The sequence below is a fragment of the Pinus tabuliformis genome, chromosome 2_1 (genome assembly GCF_031772625.1).
Source record: "Pinus tabuliformis cultivar Carrire ecotype Pingquan chromosome 2_1, CPIR1, whole genome shotgun sequence".
NCBI lineage: Eukaryota > Viridiplantae > Streptophyta > Pinopsida > Pinales > Pinaceae > Pinus > Pinus tabuliformis.
In genome coordinates this window covers 667,276,730-667,295,910 of record NC_142299.1, presented here as the reverse complement: position 1 = coordinate 667,295,910, position 19,181 = coordinate 667,276,730, and the positions used below count along the sequence as shown (strand labels likewise).

At 42.3% G+C, this 19,181-nt stretch overlaps 1 protein-coding gene across 1 annotated transcript; it reads left to right on the top strand.

Annotated features, from left to right (window-relative positions):
- Positions 1-18,540: 18,540 nt before the first annotated feature.
- Positions 18,541-18,990, top strand: LOC149202362 (uncharacterized). The gene has a single exon (XM_089401569.1). The coding sequence runs from the start codon at positions 18,541-18,543 to the stop codon at positions 18,988-18,990; it is 450 nt and encodes a 149-aa protein (XP_089257695.1).
- Positions 18,991-19,181: the final 191 nt, after the last annotated feature.

Here is a 19,181-nt window from a genome sequence, read left to right as displayed (position 1 = left end):
ATGTTTACATGTAAAAGCTGAAGATTATCATTGTTATTCAGGCAGACTCTTATTTGCAAGGAGTTTCCCCTCCCAAGTTATATCCACTGTGCACTTGTGTTTAAGTGATGATGATAATGTACAAATGAATGATGTTATGAATGTTTCTGTTGTGTTAATGAAAGATTGTACTTAGAAGATTGAAAAATAAACTAAGTATAGAAAGTAGGCGTAGTCCACACTTTCAAGTATTGTTAAAAAGAAAGTAGGTGGTGGTGTCGCACCCCCCATCGTGCGGTTGGAAGAGTACCACCAGGTAGGGGCATGACAGTTGGTATCAGAGGCTACTGATACATGATGAAGAAGTCTGAATACTTGACATCCATGACAGGTGATTCAGAATTGCAGGTGAAGTGGTACAAGATGATTGTTGTGATAGTTGGTATCTAGGTGGTTTCAGTTGTTGAAGTTTTGGGTTTTGAAGGCTAATGACTATTGAAGGTAAACCAGGTTGTGAACACTTTCCGAATAGATGAAGATGGTCAAAAGAGTATTTCAAAAACTAAAAAACATGGGTGATTGTTGGAAAGATGAAATGCAGAAATGCTATGAAGTTGTTGTATAAGGGTGGGAACCTTTGATGCATATAGGTAGCAGCATAGCAGATTTGTGAGGAGACTTGAACGTTCTTCATGTGGGGACTAATGGACTCAAGGGACTTGATGAAGAGATCCAGCAGGGTGATCTTAGGCTCCAAGAACTCATGGCAGAAAGAGTTCAGTTGACGGAGAAAAGAACCATGGTAGGAGCAGAAGTCAAATAGCTTGAGCATGAGATGAAAAAGGACTTTCTTGGTAGAAAGACCATTGTGATAGAGCAAGATGAGCTCAATTACATTGACAGACTTGGTGACTATCACTGAAACATTCAACCAGATGTTCAGAGGATTAGTTCACTTCGTATAGAAGGAGTCAATGGACACTTAATTGGTGCACGTAGGTAGGGGACGATGGAGGATAAGCTTGAAGGGATTTAGGCAGAACGAGGATCAGATTTCTTAGAAGAGCCAAGCAAGGAGGTGAAATACCTTAAGAAGGAAGTCAGGTCAAAACAAAAGTCGATAGACTCTTATGAGGTTGAGTTATTGAAGAAGGTTGCTGAAGTAAGACGCAAGATCAAGCCGAAAGAGGATGGTGATGCCTTGAAGCTGAGTTTTATGCAGGTGAACTTATGTGGTAAGGGGTTTGCAGCTTTGGTGGACATGGGAGCTACTCATAGTTTCCTAAACAGGAAAGCCGCAAAGTCTTTTGGGAAGAAAGCTAAAGTGGGAAGAGAGTGGAGTGCTTTCAAAGTAGTGAACTCTACCATGAAAGCTGTGACTGGTGTGATGGAGAACACTCAAGTGAGAGTGGGCTCTTGGTTTGGGAAGTTGGACTGGAGGATCATGGACTTGGATGATCATTCTATGGTGCTAGGGAAAGACCTTTTGAAGTTTGCACAAGCCATACCAATGGTGGACCAAGACATTCTCTTGATTACAATAGAAGGGAGAACCTTGTTGGTTCCGATGAATAGAAGGAGTTGCTTGGGGTATAGACCAAGGATGGCTTCTATGACTTTGCATCCAAAAGATCTGAATGTGAAGCATGTTGATGTGGAGCAAAGATGAATTGGGAGTATGACTCTTGAACAACAAAGGAAGGGAAGTTATTAGTCTTCGTTTCAAGAGCTAGAAGGAAAGATGAAGGTAGAAAATCAATTTCACATATCTTGAGGCACTTGATAGGAGCATCTTCTACCAAAAATATTCATAATGGAGTTGCAGATGAAGGAAGTTCAAATACTTCTTCAGAGGCAGTGGTTGGGGAAGATTACACAAGTAGAGATCCGACTAGCATACTAGAGTTTTGTAGATATGCCATGGGCATATATGACCTTTAGTTGACGGAAGACAAGCTTGGGAAGCTTGGGTGTACACATGAGGAGGTTGAGGTTGTGCACAAGTACTTGAGAACAAATCATCAGTCTGATACATGGGTGGATGAGAGTCAGGGAGGGAACTTCCTGGCCCTCCTTTCTCGATAGACAACCTTGGAGATGGGCTGGTGCAGTGGCCTTAGCACTTAGAAGGGCTGCACCAACTTGACAAGGGGCCTTGGGAGAAGGCTTCTTTATTTGACAGGTTGATGATGCAAGAATGAATGCGACTGCATAGCAGCACATTGGCATTAGCATCATGGATAGAATGTTGTAGATGGGATGGGAATACCATGAACCTGAGCATGGCATATTTTGGGCAGATTCTTAATCGAGTTGAGATTGTGGCAGGATGCTGAGAAACAACTGACGGTGGCATGGAGAAGGTACATTCTCATGGGTTGAGCATTACAGTTGGATTAGCTACCCAACTAGTTTGATGACATGTGGGCATGTCGTGAGTCGAGTTTGTGTTAGATAGATATCTTGGTTTCGACTAAGGTGTTGTGTTGGCTGGAGTATTATGTAGAGGTTCACATGATGAACGACACATGGTGGAGACAGTTGTATTACATATGTTGCAGGGATGTTTGCAATATATGGACTGATTGAAGTCATGGATCAAGGAGATTTCCTAGTTATGGAGACATAGACCGATGGTTTGTGTGACATTGGAGTGAAGGTAGGCAGTATGGGCATCTTGGGATGTTGGAGCTGGTAGCACTTTGCGACAATGGTTGATTGACAGTCTTGGTGACAAGTGGTTGCTAGGATGGAGAATTGTTGAGGACGACAATGACTTGATGTGGGGGAGGACGTAAATTCCCCAAGTCATAGCGCGATTGGCGAAGGGCGCATGATGGGTGAGCGGGTGATGAGCTGGAGGTAACTAGCAAGTTGGGTGTGCCCGCATGGTGCGACGAGTCTCGCTGAATGGCGGTGGAGAAAACGCAAAAGTCATATGTAAAAAATGACTAAGTGTTGTGGAGTGGTGGTGAACTTATATGGTGGGTGGTCGAGGATGTGGGCGCCCCACACCATGGCCGATGGTTAAAAACATGGCTGAACGTTAAAAGTTGGGTCGGCTTGGCCATAGGCTGAATCTCCTACTTGGTCAGCCATCGTATACATACATACGGAGGAGTGGTGGATAAGGCATCATTGAAGAGCTCCAAGAATTCATATGAGCTAAGGGTATGAATTAAAGGTTGGAGGTCAGAAGCGTAGGTGAAGGTGCAGGTGGAGCATTGGGGCTGCAACACCTAGCCGTAGAACTAGACAATAGCTTTCGGGTGGCTGCAAGCCGTGAAAAGCTGCAGGTGGGTCGACACATTTAGGCACAGGTCGGGTGATGAGTTAGCATCGCGGGTTAGGCAGCAAATTAGTATCGCAGGTTTGGGTGGCGAGCTGAGTTTGCAGTTGAGTGAGCTGAACAGGGTGTCGGGTCATGGGGTGGCTGCGAGCTGGGCGGGCGCACACGAGGATCGCAGGTAGACCACAGGTCAATGTATGAGGTGAGTCAGGTGAGCTGGGTTAGATTGGGCAAATGAATCGGCGAGTTAGTTGAATGAACAAATGTAGGTGACTCAGGTGGGCAAGTCGGCGTTCGGGTGAAGTCCGAATAGGTGAACATTGGTGACTCGGTTAGATAGGTGAGTTGGGTTGAACGGGCACCCGGGTAGGTGTGAACGGAGCGGCTGATATGAATCAGCCAGGTAGGGTGACAAAATAATTAGCGGTGGACGAGTTTGGGCAGTGGCGTTCGGGCGAGTTGGAACGACGGGTCAAGTCGGTGTGCGTGGTGGGTTGGAAAGACGGGTCGAGTGGGTGCGCACAGTGGGTTGGCATGATGAGCTGGACGCTCGTGAACGAAGGAAAGTGTGACGGTGAAACGTGAGCACGGTGGGTTGGTGCGTATGGTGTGACAAGTTGAGGGCATGTTCCAGGTGGGTGACACGACCCAGTCGAGATGCATGGGTAAAAGAACGATGGGCACGCGATTTCTAAACGATGAGTTGGTTGAGGCAACCCAAGGGTGCCTCTGCCCAGTGAAAGATTGAGACTGTGTAGTGGTGTAGGCCAAGTGTAAATTACAGGTTTATGAGATGAAATCTGGGGGTTTCTCTGCATTGTATATTTACATGTAAAAACTAAAGATTATCATTATTATTTGGGTAGACTCTTATTTGTAGGGAGTTTCCAATTTGTGGTGAAGTAAAATTATAAGTGTGAACGACGAGTTGAGTAAAATTATAAGTGGTACATCGAGCTACCTCGAAGTACTTACCATGACTTTAACTCTTTAGCCATGGCTTTCCTCATGCATTTTCAGTTGCCAGTTCGCTATGAAACTGGCACCTATTTGCTCACATCACTTAAGCAAGATACTACGACACACATCTGTGATCACATCCATGAATGGAGACGTAGATGTCGGCTAATCAAATTTGAGATTGCTAATTAGCTACTCACTTAATGGTTCACCAAATCTTTCGTAGCCCCAATTGCTCGTGATATAGCTATGGGTGGATGTGTTACTAAAGAACAAGCCTGCTCATGCCCAGTACTTAGATCCAGTTTACGCTCACTCTGGCACTTTGTATGAGTTATCACCCAATGCTCCACAACCATCATCCAATATCAGGGCATCAAAGTCACAAGCTATACCACCTATTGATGGAGTTATTGGTTCAGTATCCCAGACCCCTACTAAATCTTCTACCAAACATAAGTCGGTCTCAAATACTGTTCCTAATAGTTCGTCCCAGAATCCACCTAGCCTTGGTAAAACCTCAGAGGTCCACACTGTCCAGTCTACCGCAACAGACAAATCCTCAAAAGGAAAGAAGAAAGGCAAAGGCAAGGGTAAAGCCGATGCTTCAAAATAGGGTCCTCCCAAATCATGTACTGGCGAATATTCGCAACAGAAACCTAAGTATCCTTGCCTAATTTACAAGGAATATCACTACAATAAGGATTGTCTGCGATGATTCGAAGTTAGTCGCTTGCTCAAAGGGACCCCCGCTATCCTCAAAGAGCCATTTCCATCTCAGCAAACCCAAATGGTAGACCAACCCTAATCTTCTTCCTCTAGATCTCAAGTGTTCATGATGAGTACGCCTATTAATGTGGCTACTAGATTGAAAGATTATCAAACTCTTGCTTCAACAGCTGGGAAGGAGAAAGAAGCCACACCTTCTTCTTCTGCCCTGAGTTCTGGCCCTCTTCATATTGAGCGCCCTAACCCTGACTCTGCTATACAGCCACCCTCTCGAGGTGTGCTACGGAAATCCTCGTATAATCCCAATGCCCAAGCTACTCAGCACTATAATATTGTTGAGGATTTGGCTTAGGCACCGTCAGCTATGTTGGCCCTCGAGGTGCTCCAAAGCTACCCATCACAGTGGAAATCTTTGTTGTCAGCTATTGGGGGCATCAATCCCACCGATTCCAATTTGATATGTTTTGATCTAGAGAACCATGTTCCCCATCTTCCTCATCAGATTTCCTTTCTTATTCAGGTAATCATCAATGAGAAGACCATCCACCAGACTGTCATCGATGAAGGTGCCTCCACCTGCATCATGTCAACCACATGCTGGAAGGCTATTGGTTCTCCTACTTTGAACCAATATCTGAACACTCTGGAAGCTTTCGATGGGCCTGATTCGTGAACTTTCGGTATCTTACCTAACCTTGCCATCACTTTGGAAGGCAAGATAGTGCAAATCGAGGTAGAAATTATTGACGCCAATCTCAATTATTGTCTTCTACTCGACCGAAGCTGGACCCATGCCATGGCCTCTTCTTTATTTCACGTGATTCATTTTCCCCATCAAGGGAAGATTATCATTGTTGAACAGACTGTCTTTCTTTACCTCTTCCTCCTCAGATGGCAATGTTTCATACATCAAGCACACTGGTGCTCCCTATGAGAGTGTGGGGGTAGGTCTTTTCAAAGATTCTGCCTTAATGGGAATTTTTCCCCTCCCACCTCCTCATGTTGCCTCTGTCAACATAATCTCGGTAAATTCTGATCCTTGGGTCATACCTTCACCAGATCTTGTTGATATCTAGGGCGAGGTTATGCCACTTAGTCCTGCCGAAGTCAATTACATGGAAATTGTTTTGGCTTTGAGTTCTGTGTCCTCTGATTCTTTTATGTCAAAGACCTCTTTCGATACATACTTTCAATCCTCATGGCTTGGCACTTTCGAATCGCTTGATCCCTTAACCGAGACCTTCCTTGTTGACGAAGGTATCATGGAAGTCATGTCTCTCGAGGAACCACCTTGGATCGACACTCATCATCGCTCCTCATTCCTGCCTCATTCAGTGGTAATGTCTATCGTCTTCAAAGAGTCCTCTTCTCCATTTCCGCTACCGATTGTCACTCATGAAGTATGGTTGGAAGGAAATTTGGGTAATATTACCTAAATGATGCTGATTGACATTTCTATCAAACCCGGTATCATTGAACACATTCATATTGGGGCATCTTGTTCTCCATATGAGATCAAGACATATACTGGTCTATTTTAGGAATTTCATGATGTGTTTGCGTGGTCCTATGAAGAAATGCCTAGTATTGATCCTAGCATTGTAGTGCACGAAATCCCAACTTATTCGCACACGAAGCCTGTCTGTCAAAGGATTCGCCCGATGCACCCTAGGAAGGCTACCGCGATTAAGGGTGAAGTTGAAAAACTTCTTAAATCTAGGTTCATCTACCCCATTCCCCTTATAGACTATGTGTCCATTATTGTCCCAGTGACTAAAAAACAGGGCATAATTCACGTTTGCATTGATTATCAAGATCTCAATTGTGCTTGTCCTAAAGATAACTATCCTACTCCCTTCATTGATCAAATCATTAATGAATGTGCCGGGAGCGAGATATTTTCTTTCATGGACGATTTTTCTGGTTACAACCAAATCAACATCCCACCACCCGATCAAGAAAAGATAGATTTAATCTGTCCATGGGGTACGTTCACGTACAAAATTCTCCCTTTTGGCCTCAAAAATGCCGGGGATATGTTTCATAGGGAAATGTCCTATGCGTTTCATGATATTCACAACATTGTCTAGCCTTATTTGGATGACCTTCCCGCTCATTCTTGTCGGTGCCAAGACCACCCAGACCATCTTCGGCAGATTTTTCTATGCTGCAGACTCTATAACATTCGGTTGAACTTGCACAAATGTGTTTTCTGCGTAGAATCCGGATGACTCCTATGCTTCATCATTTCCAAGGATGGTATTCACCTTGATCCGTTAAAAGTTGAGGCCATTATAAATTTACCTCCTCCATATTCATTGCACCAACTCTAGAGCCTGCAAGGAAAGGCCAACTTTCTCTGTCATTTTATACCCAACTATGCTGGGTTAGCCACAGGATTTACTCCGTTGCTAAAACAAGGAACACCCTTTGTATGGGATGAGGTGGCCCAAAAATATTTCAATGATCTCAAGGCTATCCTCGTAAGTGCTCCTATGTTGCACCCACCAGATTATTATTGAGATTACTTCCTTTACCTAGCCCCGGCCCCTAGCACCATTGCTATGGTCTTGGTCTAAGATGACGATGATGGAAACGAACATGTAATCTACTATCTTAGTCAGAATCTCCTCGACACTGAAACATGTTATGCACATGTCGAGAAGTTTGCTTTGGCTGCCGTTTAGGTTGTTCAAAGCTTTTCACACTATATCCTTCTGTGCATGACTGCAATGATTTCTGAATGCAGCCCCATGACCTATATCCTAACTCGTTAATTGCTGGGGGGAAAATACTCAAAATGGATCATCATCCTGCAAGAATTTGATTTGGTATTTACCACTGCCAAATCTAATAATTCACTCATTTTCACTGAATTTATTTGTTCCCTTCTCCTTAAGTCTCTTCCTGCCGGTGCAGATGAGCAGCTCCCACATGAGACCCTCTTTCTGATTAGCACCCTTGATCCATGGTACGGTGATACCATCATGTATCTCCAGACATCCATGTTCTAGTCCACGTTAACTAAGGATGATCACTGCAGGATTCAGCATCACTCCCAACCCTACCGTATTATTGGTGATACTTTATACCATGTCAGTGTCGATTCAGTTCTTTGTCGATGCCTTACGATTGAGGAAGCTAAATGAGTTCTCAATCATTGCCACTCCAGGGCATGTGGTGGTCATATGTCTGGTTATGCTACCACTCAAAAAATCCTCCGTGTTGGTTATTTATGGCCATCTATCTTCAAGGACTACATTCTTGCTGTTTGCAAGTGCCACGAATTCCAAATTTACCATTGCAAGATGCGTGCCCCACCCACTCACCTACAACCTGTCATTAGCATTGGTCCTTTTGCCAAATGGGGCATCAATTATATGACATGTAACCCTTGTTCAGCCGGGGGGCATGGCTATATTATTGTCGCTGTGGATTATTTCACCAAATGGGTTGAAGCAATGCCTACATACTCTGCAGATGGTAAAACGATGGCTCAATTGCTTTTCAACCATGTTATTTCCAAGTTTGGCATACCTCAAGACCATGGCTCCCATTTCATAGATTACATGATGGCTGAGCTAACATCTGCATTGGGCTTGCACCACAATGGCTCGATCCCATATTACCCTTAGGCCAATGGCCAAGTTGAGGTCGTGAACAAAGTCTTGGTCACAATGCTTCAATGTACTATTGGGATGCACAAGTCAAATTGGCATCTCATGCTCTTTTCAGCTCTGTGGTCCTATCGAACCTTGACCAAGGATGCAATTGGTTTCACACCATTCTAGCTAGTTTATGGTTTGGAAGTAATATTGCCAATCGAATGCAAGATTCCTTCACTAAAGTTAGCTGTTGAACTCCTCCCCAACATGTCACCTCAAGAGGAACACCTCTTATATTTAGAACGACTAGATGAGACTCGTCCTCTTGCCGCCTTGGTCATCGAAGCACAAAAGAAATGGGTCAAATCCCATTTCGACCAGTCGGTCTCCCCTCGCATGTTCTCTGAGGGTGATTTAGTCTTACTATATGACCAAGCTAATGATAAGCTAGGGGCAAGCAAGTTCGAACCCATGTGGCATGGGCCCTACATTGTGAACCACGTTTTGCATAAAGGATCCTATGATCTCATTGATTATGAAGGAAATCCTCTCAATAAGCCCTGAAACAGGCTTTACCTCAATAAGTACTATGCTTAGGTCATCTTGCATGTTTACTTATGTACATTAGTGTGTCATTCATTTTTTGTAGTGTGGTTTTGTGTGGTAGTTTTCAAATAACTTTCCTGTCTACTATGCTTTTCTTGCTTTGTAGATGTCTGTGACTCTAGAATTGGTTTCACCGATGGTGCTTGCCATAGTACCCGAAACCTATCATTCGCGCCATGAGCTATTTATAACCCTAACGATGAGTTGATTGACCTTCAAGGTATCTGTCTAGGTCACACAACTAACAACATTGCTGAATACAGTGCAGTCATCAAACTGTTGTCAAAAGCCATTTCTCTTGACATTAGAGAGTTGGTTGTCAACCTACATTCATAGCTTGTTGTCCTTCAACTCAACGAGAAATATTCCATTAGAAACCCTTAAATATTGAGAATGTATCTCCGTATCCATCTATTGGAAAGACATTTTGATTACATTACATATCATCATATTCCTAGATGCATGAATACATTGACAGATGCATTAGCTAATCATGTGTTGGATAGACATTTACAAAACATGTGAAAAGATAAAACAAACCATTTGTACCATAGTAGACAAGAAAATACAACATATATATATATATATATATATATATATATATATATATATATATATATATATATATATATATATATATATATATATATATATATATATATATACATATGGTGATAATTTGATACATTAGAACCCCCAAAAAATAATATGTGTGTCCAAAATAACATCGGAAACTCGCAGGCCTCATATATCCGTGACACGCAGGCCTCAAAAAATGTAAGTGTTGGACCTAAGAACTAATTAGCATGGTGATTGTGGTAGCATGATACGGCTCATGCAACATGAGTCAACAATCAGTGTATCCAATCCAAGACTCCCACCATGTGTCTCTGGTACTGGCGAGGAATGCCTCCTACCTAAGCATACTTCGAGATGCCACGAGTCTTCCCCTCAAGGTTCCTCGTGATCTCCTCATTGTTGTCACTCCCTTCTTGATAAGGAGCAACAACATTAATAGGAAGGGGGACGCGCTTGGCTATTGGTGACATCCCAGCAGGTCACTCTGATCCAACATCTGAATTAACAAGAGAAATGTTATAGGCACATATATACCAAACAATTAAAAATCTCAAAATTTAAAAGTTGATTTTTTACCTTCATTGTTGAAATCCTCTCCATCTAGTAAGGGCATATCTGTATCTCCACGGAAGTCAGTGCCACTGTATGGCCAGTCCTCCACGATGATTTTTTGTCATTGTAGCCATGAAAAGAATGCAGGTTGGTATGACATGTGCTGACCCCCAGTGATATTTAGCATGAAATGACTCCAGCTAGCCATCTGCGGATCGCGTGGCATAGTAGGATCTACCTTAGTGAGCTGATACTAGAACAATGGTAGCTGTTCCAAGAAGAAGGTCACAAGCATCGATCCGAACCAAAATTGCTTCACATTCCCCGCCTTGGCTTTGGATAGCTGGTGCTTGATATTGATCTTCATGGCCTCGGCCTAGTTGAAGATCGTAGGAGTTGTACAGTTGATAGCATAAAGGAACTTCGACTTGCTAGTCTCATGCTCCGCTTGGGACCGCGCCACTCTATTCATTGTCAACAGAAGCACTCTCAGTGTCAGATCCCAAACACTGGAAATCTCTATCTTCCCACTTTTGGATTTTAGGGCCTCAGGGTAGTGTTCAGCAAGTAATGAAGATATGCCTGCCCCAATTGGTCGTGACCCATACAAGTTCACTTGTTCCCCTTTGCGGGACAATCCAGTGATGAAGTATATATATGAATTTTCCAACTCCATCTCCTGGTCACCAATAACAAAAATCTCATGATTAATGTCCGAAAGACTAATTAGGTACCAAACCAACTCAGGTTGGGCCTGCATACCTAGCGTGAGAAAGAATTTGAGGAGCCTGCAAGAAATCAAAGCTTCCAGGCAATTTTGGTCATTAATTGCCTAGGTGTCAACATCCTTATGTTCCCGTTCTTTGCAGTCCACCATTTGTAGTGATTCTTTCCTTTAAAAGCCATTAATTTGAGTCAACAATCATGCTTGGCCCATAAAATTTGAGTTTAAATGATGATTTTTTGAGGAAATAAGGTTTTTCCCTATTCATTGAGCCAGCATGCTTGTTTTAAAAACAATTGTGCCAAACGACATGACTAGATTTGTTAATCACCCTCAGCGGGCATGATTCCATGCTCGGAAGTCGCGTCGACAGAAGGCGAAAAAGTTTTTCAAAAGCCCCCTCAAAAAATTAAAAAAATGGTTAAAAAAAGAAATAAAGGACATGAAAATGGAGCTCAGGGCTTTGGTTTTTACCTGTAACTGGAGGCTCGGCGATTGACCTCTCAGATCTCTCGTAATCGGCTTTGGAACAATTAGGGGAAAAGTGAGTAAAAGGTTTTCACAGCAAGGTAAAATGGTAAATGGTAAAATTATATTTACTTTTCTCCCTTTTATTCATTTTTTCATGAAAGTATCAGGTTTTTGTAAATAGTTTAGCCTATTTTGCCTCAAGAACTAGATAATACACTTTACCTTTTTGTGTAGCAACAGGTGATGGATGTTCGACGATGGTGAGGAGTCACGTTTCAACTATTTTCTTGACTCACTAAGCTCATATGAAAATATTTTCGAGTGTTTTTCCGTTTCGACTCGTAAAAGGAAAATAAAATGGGGGGTTTGCTTTTAAGCTCTTTTTCGATCCTTTAAAAGCAAAAAGATGGTCGAGCCCTTGTCGTTTCAAACTTGTTAACGAATGCGAAACGTCGTGCACCCTGTATAAGTTTACTCCTTTTTCAGGCTAGGAGTCACTATTTACAAAGAAGGTACTCCTTGACTGAAATGGTCAAGCGGTTCTCTAAAGTATATTTTTCTACCTTTTCAGGCTCAAGAGACACAAACATATGAAAAGGGACCATGTGGAGTTTTATTTTATGCCTCTTTTTCAAACTCTGTAAACATGAAAAAGATACCAAGTTACACCTTTGTCAGACTCGTTAAAATATTAAACGACATTAGATTTGTCATCATGACGAACATGAACTTCTCCTTCCTAGGGCTTGTTAAACTTACTAGGTTGGATTCATCTGAAGGATGAACTTACAGTGCAAGCATATGCTATCCCCTTCAAGCTTGCAATTAAGAAATAATTGGGATACCTGCCAGGAATGCTGGAGGAAAATTTGGAAATCTATCAGTTGTGTCGGCAACTCACTCTTAAACATGACACTTTCTGCTTTGTGTCAGGTTGGTATATCCTCCTCTATATCGTTGACTTTCCTGGGTTTGGGTCATTAATTTTTGCCTTCCATTTGATCTCTTCCACGTCATCATGACCACCGATCCTATGGATACAAAAGCTACCAAACTTCCAAGATGTGTTACCGATATGTTTAAGAGTTGTCCTTCTGCAGCTACATTTGCCTCTGATTCTTTGTATCATCCAAAATCATTTTTCATCCTTTCTTCTCATGTCGATGATGTGGGAAAATTATGTCCCTCATTCGACATGGTCGCTCTCCATCAACTTCAACTCATTATCTGAGAAGTTGACCAAGGGACTCCCTTCCAGTACCTTAGAGCTTGCATGCCCTAATGGAAAGTTCTTCACACTCGATGACAAGTTGACATCATTGGATTTCGATCAAGTGATTTCATGGGTGTTCGACTTCAGTTCCTCTATTCACATTCCATAGATTGTGTTGATAGTACCTTGAGGACCATTGTCATTATTGGTGGTTTCTCTCATGCTTATTAACAGTTTACATCATTGACTGGTAATCAAGTGACTTTCTAGCATGTTCAACACCAACACATCTATTCACATGTTAGAATTTATACTTTGATGGGGTCGTGTTGGAGCGCAAGACCCTGGGCTCAGATCACAAAAGTTCAGGTTGCGAAGTGATGTGACATGATTATGTTGATATGTATGTCTCCTTCAGCTAGATGGCTGCAACCATACCATGAGTTGTCATATTTGATCCTTCTCATTATTGGATGGCTGTGACCATACCTTAGTTTCATTATGATCCTTTTTGACGGATGGATGCGTCCATACCTGGATCCATTTACATGATCATTCTCTGGATGGTTATGTCCATGCCATGATTCATGTATCATTTGACAAAGTTGTCAGTTATGTATATGTATCTATACTTGCTTGCAAGTTTTTCGATGGCAGACTACGGTTCCTCGCATTGATTCATAAAGCATTTCACCCCGCACTCTAGTTTGACCTTCACGCTTTAGGGAGCATCTGTTACACAACATTTTGTCACTGTCCCTGTACTACCCATTCCTTGATCCTAGAGGACCTATACAGTGAACCCTACATGCTTACCTTTCATGAAGAAACTCCCATTGTATCCCTCTTCATGAGTAGGACAATTCCCTTTTGCACCATTTCCCCTCAAACTTTTGTTTTTCCCAATTTACAAGACCGATGCTATTGGCCTTTGTCTCCCCCACACTGATGTGTAGAGATTAGCATTGTCCCTAGCATCGACCAAAGCGACTAAGATGTGTTCCAGTCACGCCGGTCCTGTTATGGAAAGTTTTTTAAATTAGGAGCCGAAGCTTCCAACTCTAAAAGCTTTGTAATGGAATTTTGGTAAATGGTTTGGCCAGATGGGGTCGAGGATGTCAGTTTGGGCTCCTTTCCCCTATAATGATGGAACTACCTCAAGGGATAAGACCTTCTCCCATGAGAAGAGGATCCATCTCCCATCCATTCATCCTATATAAACCTCCCTTCTTCCCAAGCATAAGCTAGTGTTAATGTTGGTGTGCTAGTGCTATTTTGGTTTGGAGTAAACAACAAGCTATTCTAAGTTGTAGCTATCTAGTTGTGTGAGGGAGAAGTGTGATTTTGTTTGGAGTGAAGCCTAAAGGGGAGAGCCTTAAAACTATTGTTGATTGAGGCCATCATGGAATGCTAGTAGAAGTGTGTGGGAACCTGGTCTTGTTAGAGGAGGACTGCAACGTCAAGACAATTGTTGTAATCTCTCTTTCATATCAATATATATGCAACTACCAATTGATTTCCTACATGCTTTTTCATCTTACATATTCATGACTTAATGTTTCTTGACTTGTTAAGTAGGTTGAATTACAATTTGTCTATTATCACGATTGTTGTTTGTTGTTTTTTACTTGTTTCAGGTGCTTGAAGAAAGAAGCGAGAGATAGCTGGAGCAAGAAAGCAAGGACATCATCAATCAAGATAAGCGTACTAAGAGGTAGGCCCTCTTAATTGGCTCTAACCTAAGGAAATCTTCCATAGAATGTATTTTTTGTGCCTAAACCCATTATTGGGCGAGAGGAATTTGTTTGTGTCCATAGTTATAATTTTACAACACCATAGATACCTACCGAACCTTTTTTTAAATAGTGACTATTAAAGAATGGGCGGGGTCTGGGTAAAATTCGTTGGCCCCGACCCATATGTTTAAATTTAAATACTATTTCCATTGCGAGGTGGGGGCAGGGTGTGGCAGCCCGCCACCCCGATTTTATAATTTTATTTTTTTTTATTTTTTTTATAAATATAATAGTCAAAATTTTGATGGCAATTTTTAAGGGTCATTGGACAAACTAAGAGGTGACAAATTCTCCTGTTCTAATAGCTGGATTTCGTGAGCTGACCCTTTGCCAAATTGTTTTCTTGTTAGTGACTTCCATTAGACCTAGTTTGACCATATCTTTGATTGGCTATATATTAAGCATACGAACTTGGATTTGAGTGGTGTTCATGCCATTAGAATTAGGATGATAAGCACTACGATATGGTCTTGGTTTCACTCAAACCTGATGACTTTTATTTTTGAATTTTTTTCAAAGACACTTCTATTTCTGGAGCCACCTAGATCAATGGGTCTCAAAAGTTTATAAATAATTTAACTAAAACAAAACATTTATTTTTCATAAATAATTTAACAAAAAAAGATTCATTTATTAATAATAATTATTATATGTATTTCAAAAATAACATTATTATGATATTTAGTTTAAAAAAATTGTGTTACAAATTTTAATTCAAACCTTACAATTTAGTTATCTATATTTTAAGAATAAAATTATTGCATTAGTTAGTTTACACCATTTTTATATTACAAGTTTTACCATATTTAAAATGTAGGTTCATATTTACATTAATTGATAAAAAAATAATATTCAAATATTTTTTTTAAAATATAAATACTTATTAAAATGAAAATAGTTATAAACAAAATAAATTAGACTTCTCATTTCAAAACATGTAATATTACCCCTGATTAGGGTGAGATCCAAACGATGAGCATATGTAGGATTCATGTAATGGTTAGGGTAATAATGATATGAAATGACAGATTGCTCGATGACTTCCCTCACACATACCTCCCCATGCGAAAGTTGGTGAGGCTAATTAATCCTATCAAGTATTGACATTTGCAAATATTTGTAGGCTAGAATTCTGGTTTCAAGGTGGGCGACCTATAACGGCTTTAGAAAACCGACCTAGGCTCCATAGGTTCCTTCAGATAGGGCTTCATCTTGTGGGTGGTAGCGTAGGATACATTCCAGGCTGAGAGTCCAGGTGCAAGTGGCATAATGCATCCTCATTATTTATGTAGTTGTGGGTATATTCAAATTGTATTTTTTATGAATGCCTTGCTCCTTCTCTTTTGCTAGTGTCTTACAACATTTTTGATGGAAATTCTTGGTGCATTCTTTTGGTTTAAAATAGATCCTTCTTATGATGTGGGGTACAGGGGCCGACTCTCTCTTTGGCATGTCTAGGACTTTGTGGCCCCTTCCTAGGAAGCTTTCTATGTGTTTTAGTAACATGTGACCCTTGGTGCGCATGCAACCTTGGACTTGGGTCTTAAGCATGATTGTAATCAATTGTATGGGGGTAGTTACACCTTTTTTTGTTTTTCAGAACAACACTATGACTAGTTTGATTTGGGGTGGGTCTGCAAGGGTATTCTTGGCTTGTAATTTAATCTCCCATTTATGGATTTATAGTGTTATTGGGCTATTGCAAGAGGACTATATGATCACAACCAGGTCATTGGGGTGGGGAATGATCAATTTAAATGGTATAATGTTTATTGTTCTATTGTATGTGTCTTTCTAACACTTGCAGGTCTGTGTATTAACCTAGTTAGTTGGCACCTCCCATTGGGTTGTCTTCCAGCTAACTAACCAATAACCTGGACAAGGTTAGTGGTGGTAGAGGTTTTGGTGTCTATGAAAATTTTCCATCCACATGTTTTTCACTCATCGTATCATCAGATGGATCATCCTTCCTCATCTCGAGGGAGAAATGCAAGGGGTGGCCACAACCGTATCCAGGACCAGGGCCATGGTCGTGGAAGAACTCAAGCACCACCTTGAAGCACCCGAAATTGGGGTCACAAAAATAATAATGATTTAATCTTATAAGCGACTCAATCCTATCAGACTAATGCACACCCACTGGCTCGTCGGATAATTTTGGGTTGGGAGAATGAATTGAAGTAGTAGTCATACAATACTGAACTAGAGTTAGATGAATGGAATGATCTCATCCCTGACCTGGGCCATACTGGTGGTCGTTATGCCCAGTTCCAACAAACCCTTTACTTGTTGTGGATAATGAAAAATCTATTGGAAAAACCTTGAGGACCACATTTGCAAGAATTTCAGAGTCAAAAACGGAAGTACAGGAAATCCATAGGGAATTCTAGCTCATTCAATGCCAATTTCAACAACAAAATGCTCATTTAAGTCGTATTAATAAGCATATTCCTTGCCTTCCACCTGTCGAGCTCCAGCACCAAAGACATGATGCCAATAGAATCTTTTGACGATTATAAATTTTCTTAACATAGTTTGAACTCTTAATTTTGCTAGGTATAAATGAATAGTATGCATCTTTTGTCTTTCTATTATAGATGTAGAGTAAATAGCAGACGAAAAAACACTCAGGTTTATATAGCCTTGCTTAACATTCTTAGACTTTTTAGATTTTGGATGGCCTATAATGATGTCAGATGGCCAATAAACCCGGTTTCCCAATGGGAAAGTTGAGGCCATCTGATCATGGATGTTGTTTATGTAATGCCTGCCTATTTTTGAAAATGGAATAGAAAAGATTTTCCAAACTTACAAAAACGGAAAAAAAAACATTTAAGTTTAAAAAAAAAGTGAAGATGATGGAATTTTTATCTTAGACCATAGATCTCAAAATTTTATAAATAATTTAACCAAAAATGATACATAGATTAATAATACATGTATTAAGACGCGAGGGTTTAGGTTAGGGCATTGAATTTCTGCAGTTACTGCTCGAACCCTCCGTTTGCGCGCCCGCCTTTCTCTGTCACCGGCTCAACTCAACCGCGGAGAACCTGCAATTACTAGCTGGTAGACTTCACGGAGAGCTGAACACCGAACCGCGACAACCGGCGAGCCTTGTGACGGAATACCAACAGCTGCACGAACCGTTTTTCTAACTGCAAACTGTCGTTTTCTCCCGGGGTTTCTCTCCGTTCCGAGGTGTTAGCAGATCCAAGAAGCAGCTGGCAATGGAGGACATTGAGGCCATTGATTACTCCGCGGACCCATTGGAAGGGGTCTCCATCTGGCGCACCCCACTTGACACATCTGGAGGTATGTACAGCATGGGCTTACCTGATCAATTTGCGCCGTTTCCGTTTAGTGAACCGCATCTGCATAACCCTGTGGTCCTCCCGGACGATCCGCCGACTTGGCCTGCTCTCTCCACGCCCCCGCACTCTCCAGCAACCCTAGGGTTTGTCTCAAGCTGCATTAACCCTAACCTTGGTTCCCTTCCCCCGGTAGCGGGCTCATTACCCCTCCATCAACAAAACCCTTCCCTCCCCGACCCCTCTACCGGCATCCCTATCTCCATCGGTCATACTTCGGGTTGCTTCACTGCCGTACCTCCGCTCACAGGCCACCCACCGGTTTCTGGCTATTTCGGCCCCTCATATTCACCCTGAATCCCGGCATCGCTGCAAGCAAACTCCCCTCCCTCAGGACGCCCCCAAAGCATACCCCCTCCACGGGGCCCTAAACGGAAATACAAGTGCTTCAAATCAAAAGAGGAGGACGTATTTCTCAGATTGGAAGAAGACATCCGCTGGGGTGAGGCCATGGATTTTGCTGATCGTGTTTTGGTCGGGCGCATCAGGGGCCGAAGTTACTCGGCAACACGCTTGAAGACATGGGCAGCTGAAGTTTGGGGCCACCATTTGGTGGATATCCCATTTGTGGAGACCTTCGTGCGGGGCTGGTTCGCACTGCGATTCGCGCGTGCTGACCACACCAACTAGGTTCTGTCATCTTACTGGCACTTTGACCATGCCCCGATGTTACTGAAGAGATGGACTCCTTTATTTGACCCTGAGACTGAGCAGATTGGCATCGGACCGGTATGGATCCGACTTCCAGGGCTTCCACTCCAGTACTGGTCAGAAGACATATTCAAGAGGATTGGCAATGCCATCGGCGCATATATGGGCTATGACAAATCCTACCAGCAGACGGGTATGATGGCCTATGCCAGGATACTCATCAACCTGGACACGAGAGGAGGACTACTGGAATATATTACCATACAGTGGAGGGATACTGAGCGCAAGCAAATCATAGATTATGAAGGCGTCCCATATCGGTGCCGCAGATGCCACCAAGTGGGCCATTTATACAGAGACTGCCCACTCCTCAAGAGATCAGTATCGGATGGCAAGGAGGATGCAGTTCCACAGCCGCAGGACAAACCCTCTGAGACGCAACCTTCCCAGCCCTCCGGGGAATAGGAACACACTCAGATTGCAGAGGAACCACGGAGCACCGAGACTACTGACATTGCTGTGGATCCCTCTGATCCACCTCCTGCCTCGCCAGCTCCTGTGCAGCCATCGACTGATCAAGCGGGCTTGGAGCAACCGGGTAAGTTTTCTATTCATACTCCGTCATCTCCTCCTTCATGCATGTCATTGGGCATCTC

Bases quoted from the DNA above. Each gene is read 5' to 3' on its own strand.
- LOC149202362 (XM_089401569.1), top strand. From the start codon at position 18,541: ATGTTACTGAAGAGATGGACTCCTTTATTTGACCCTGAGACTGAGCAG.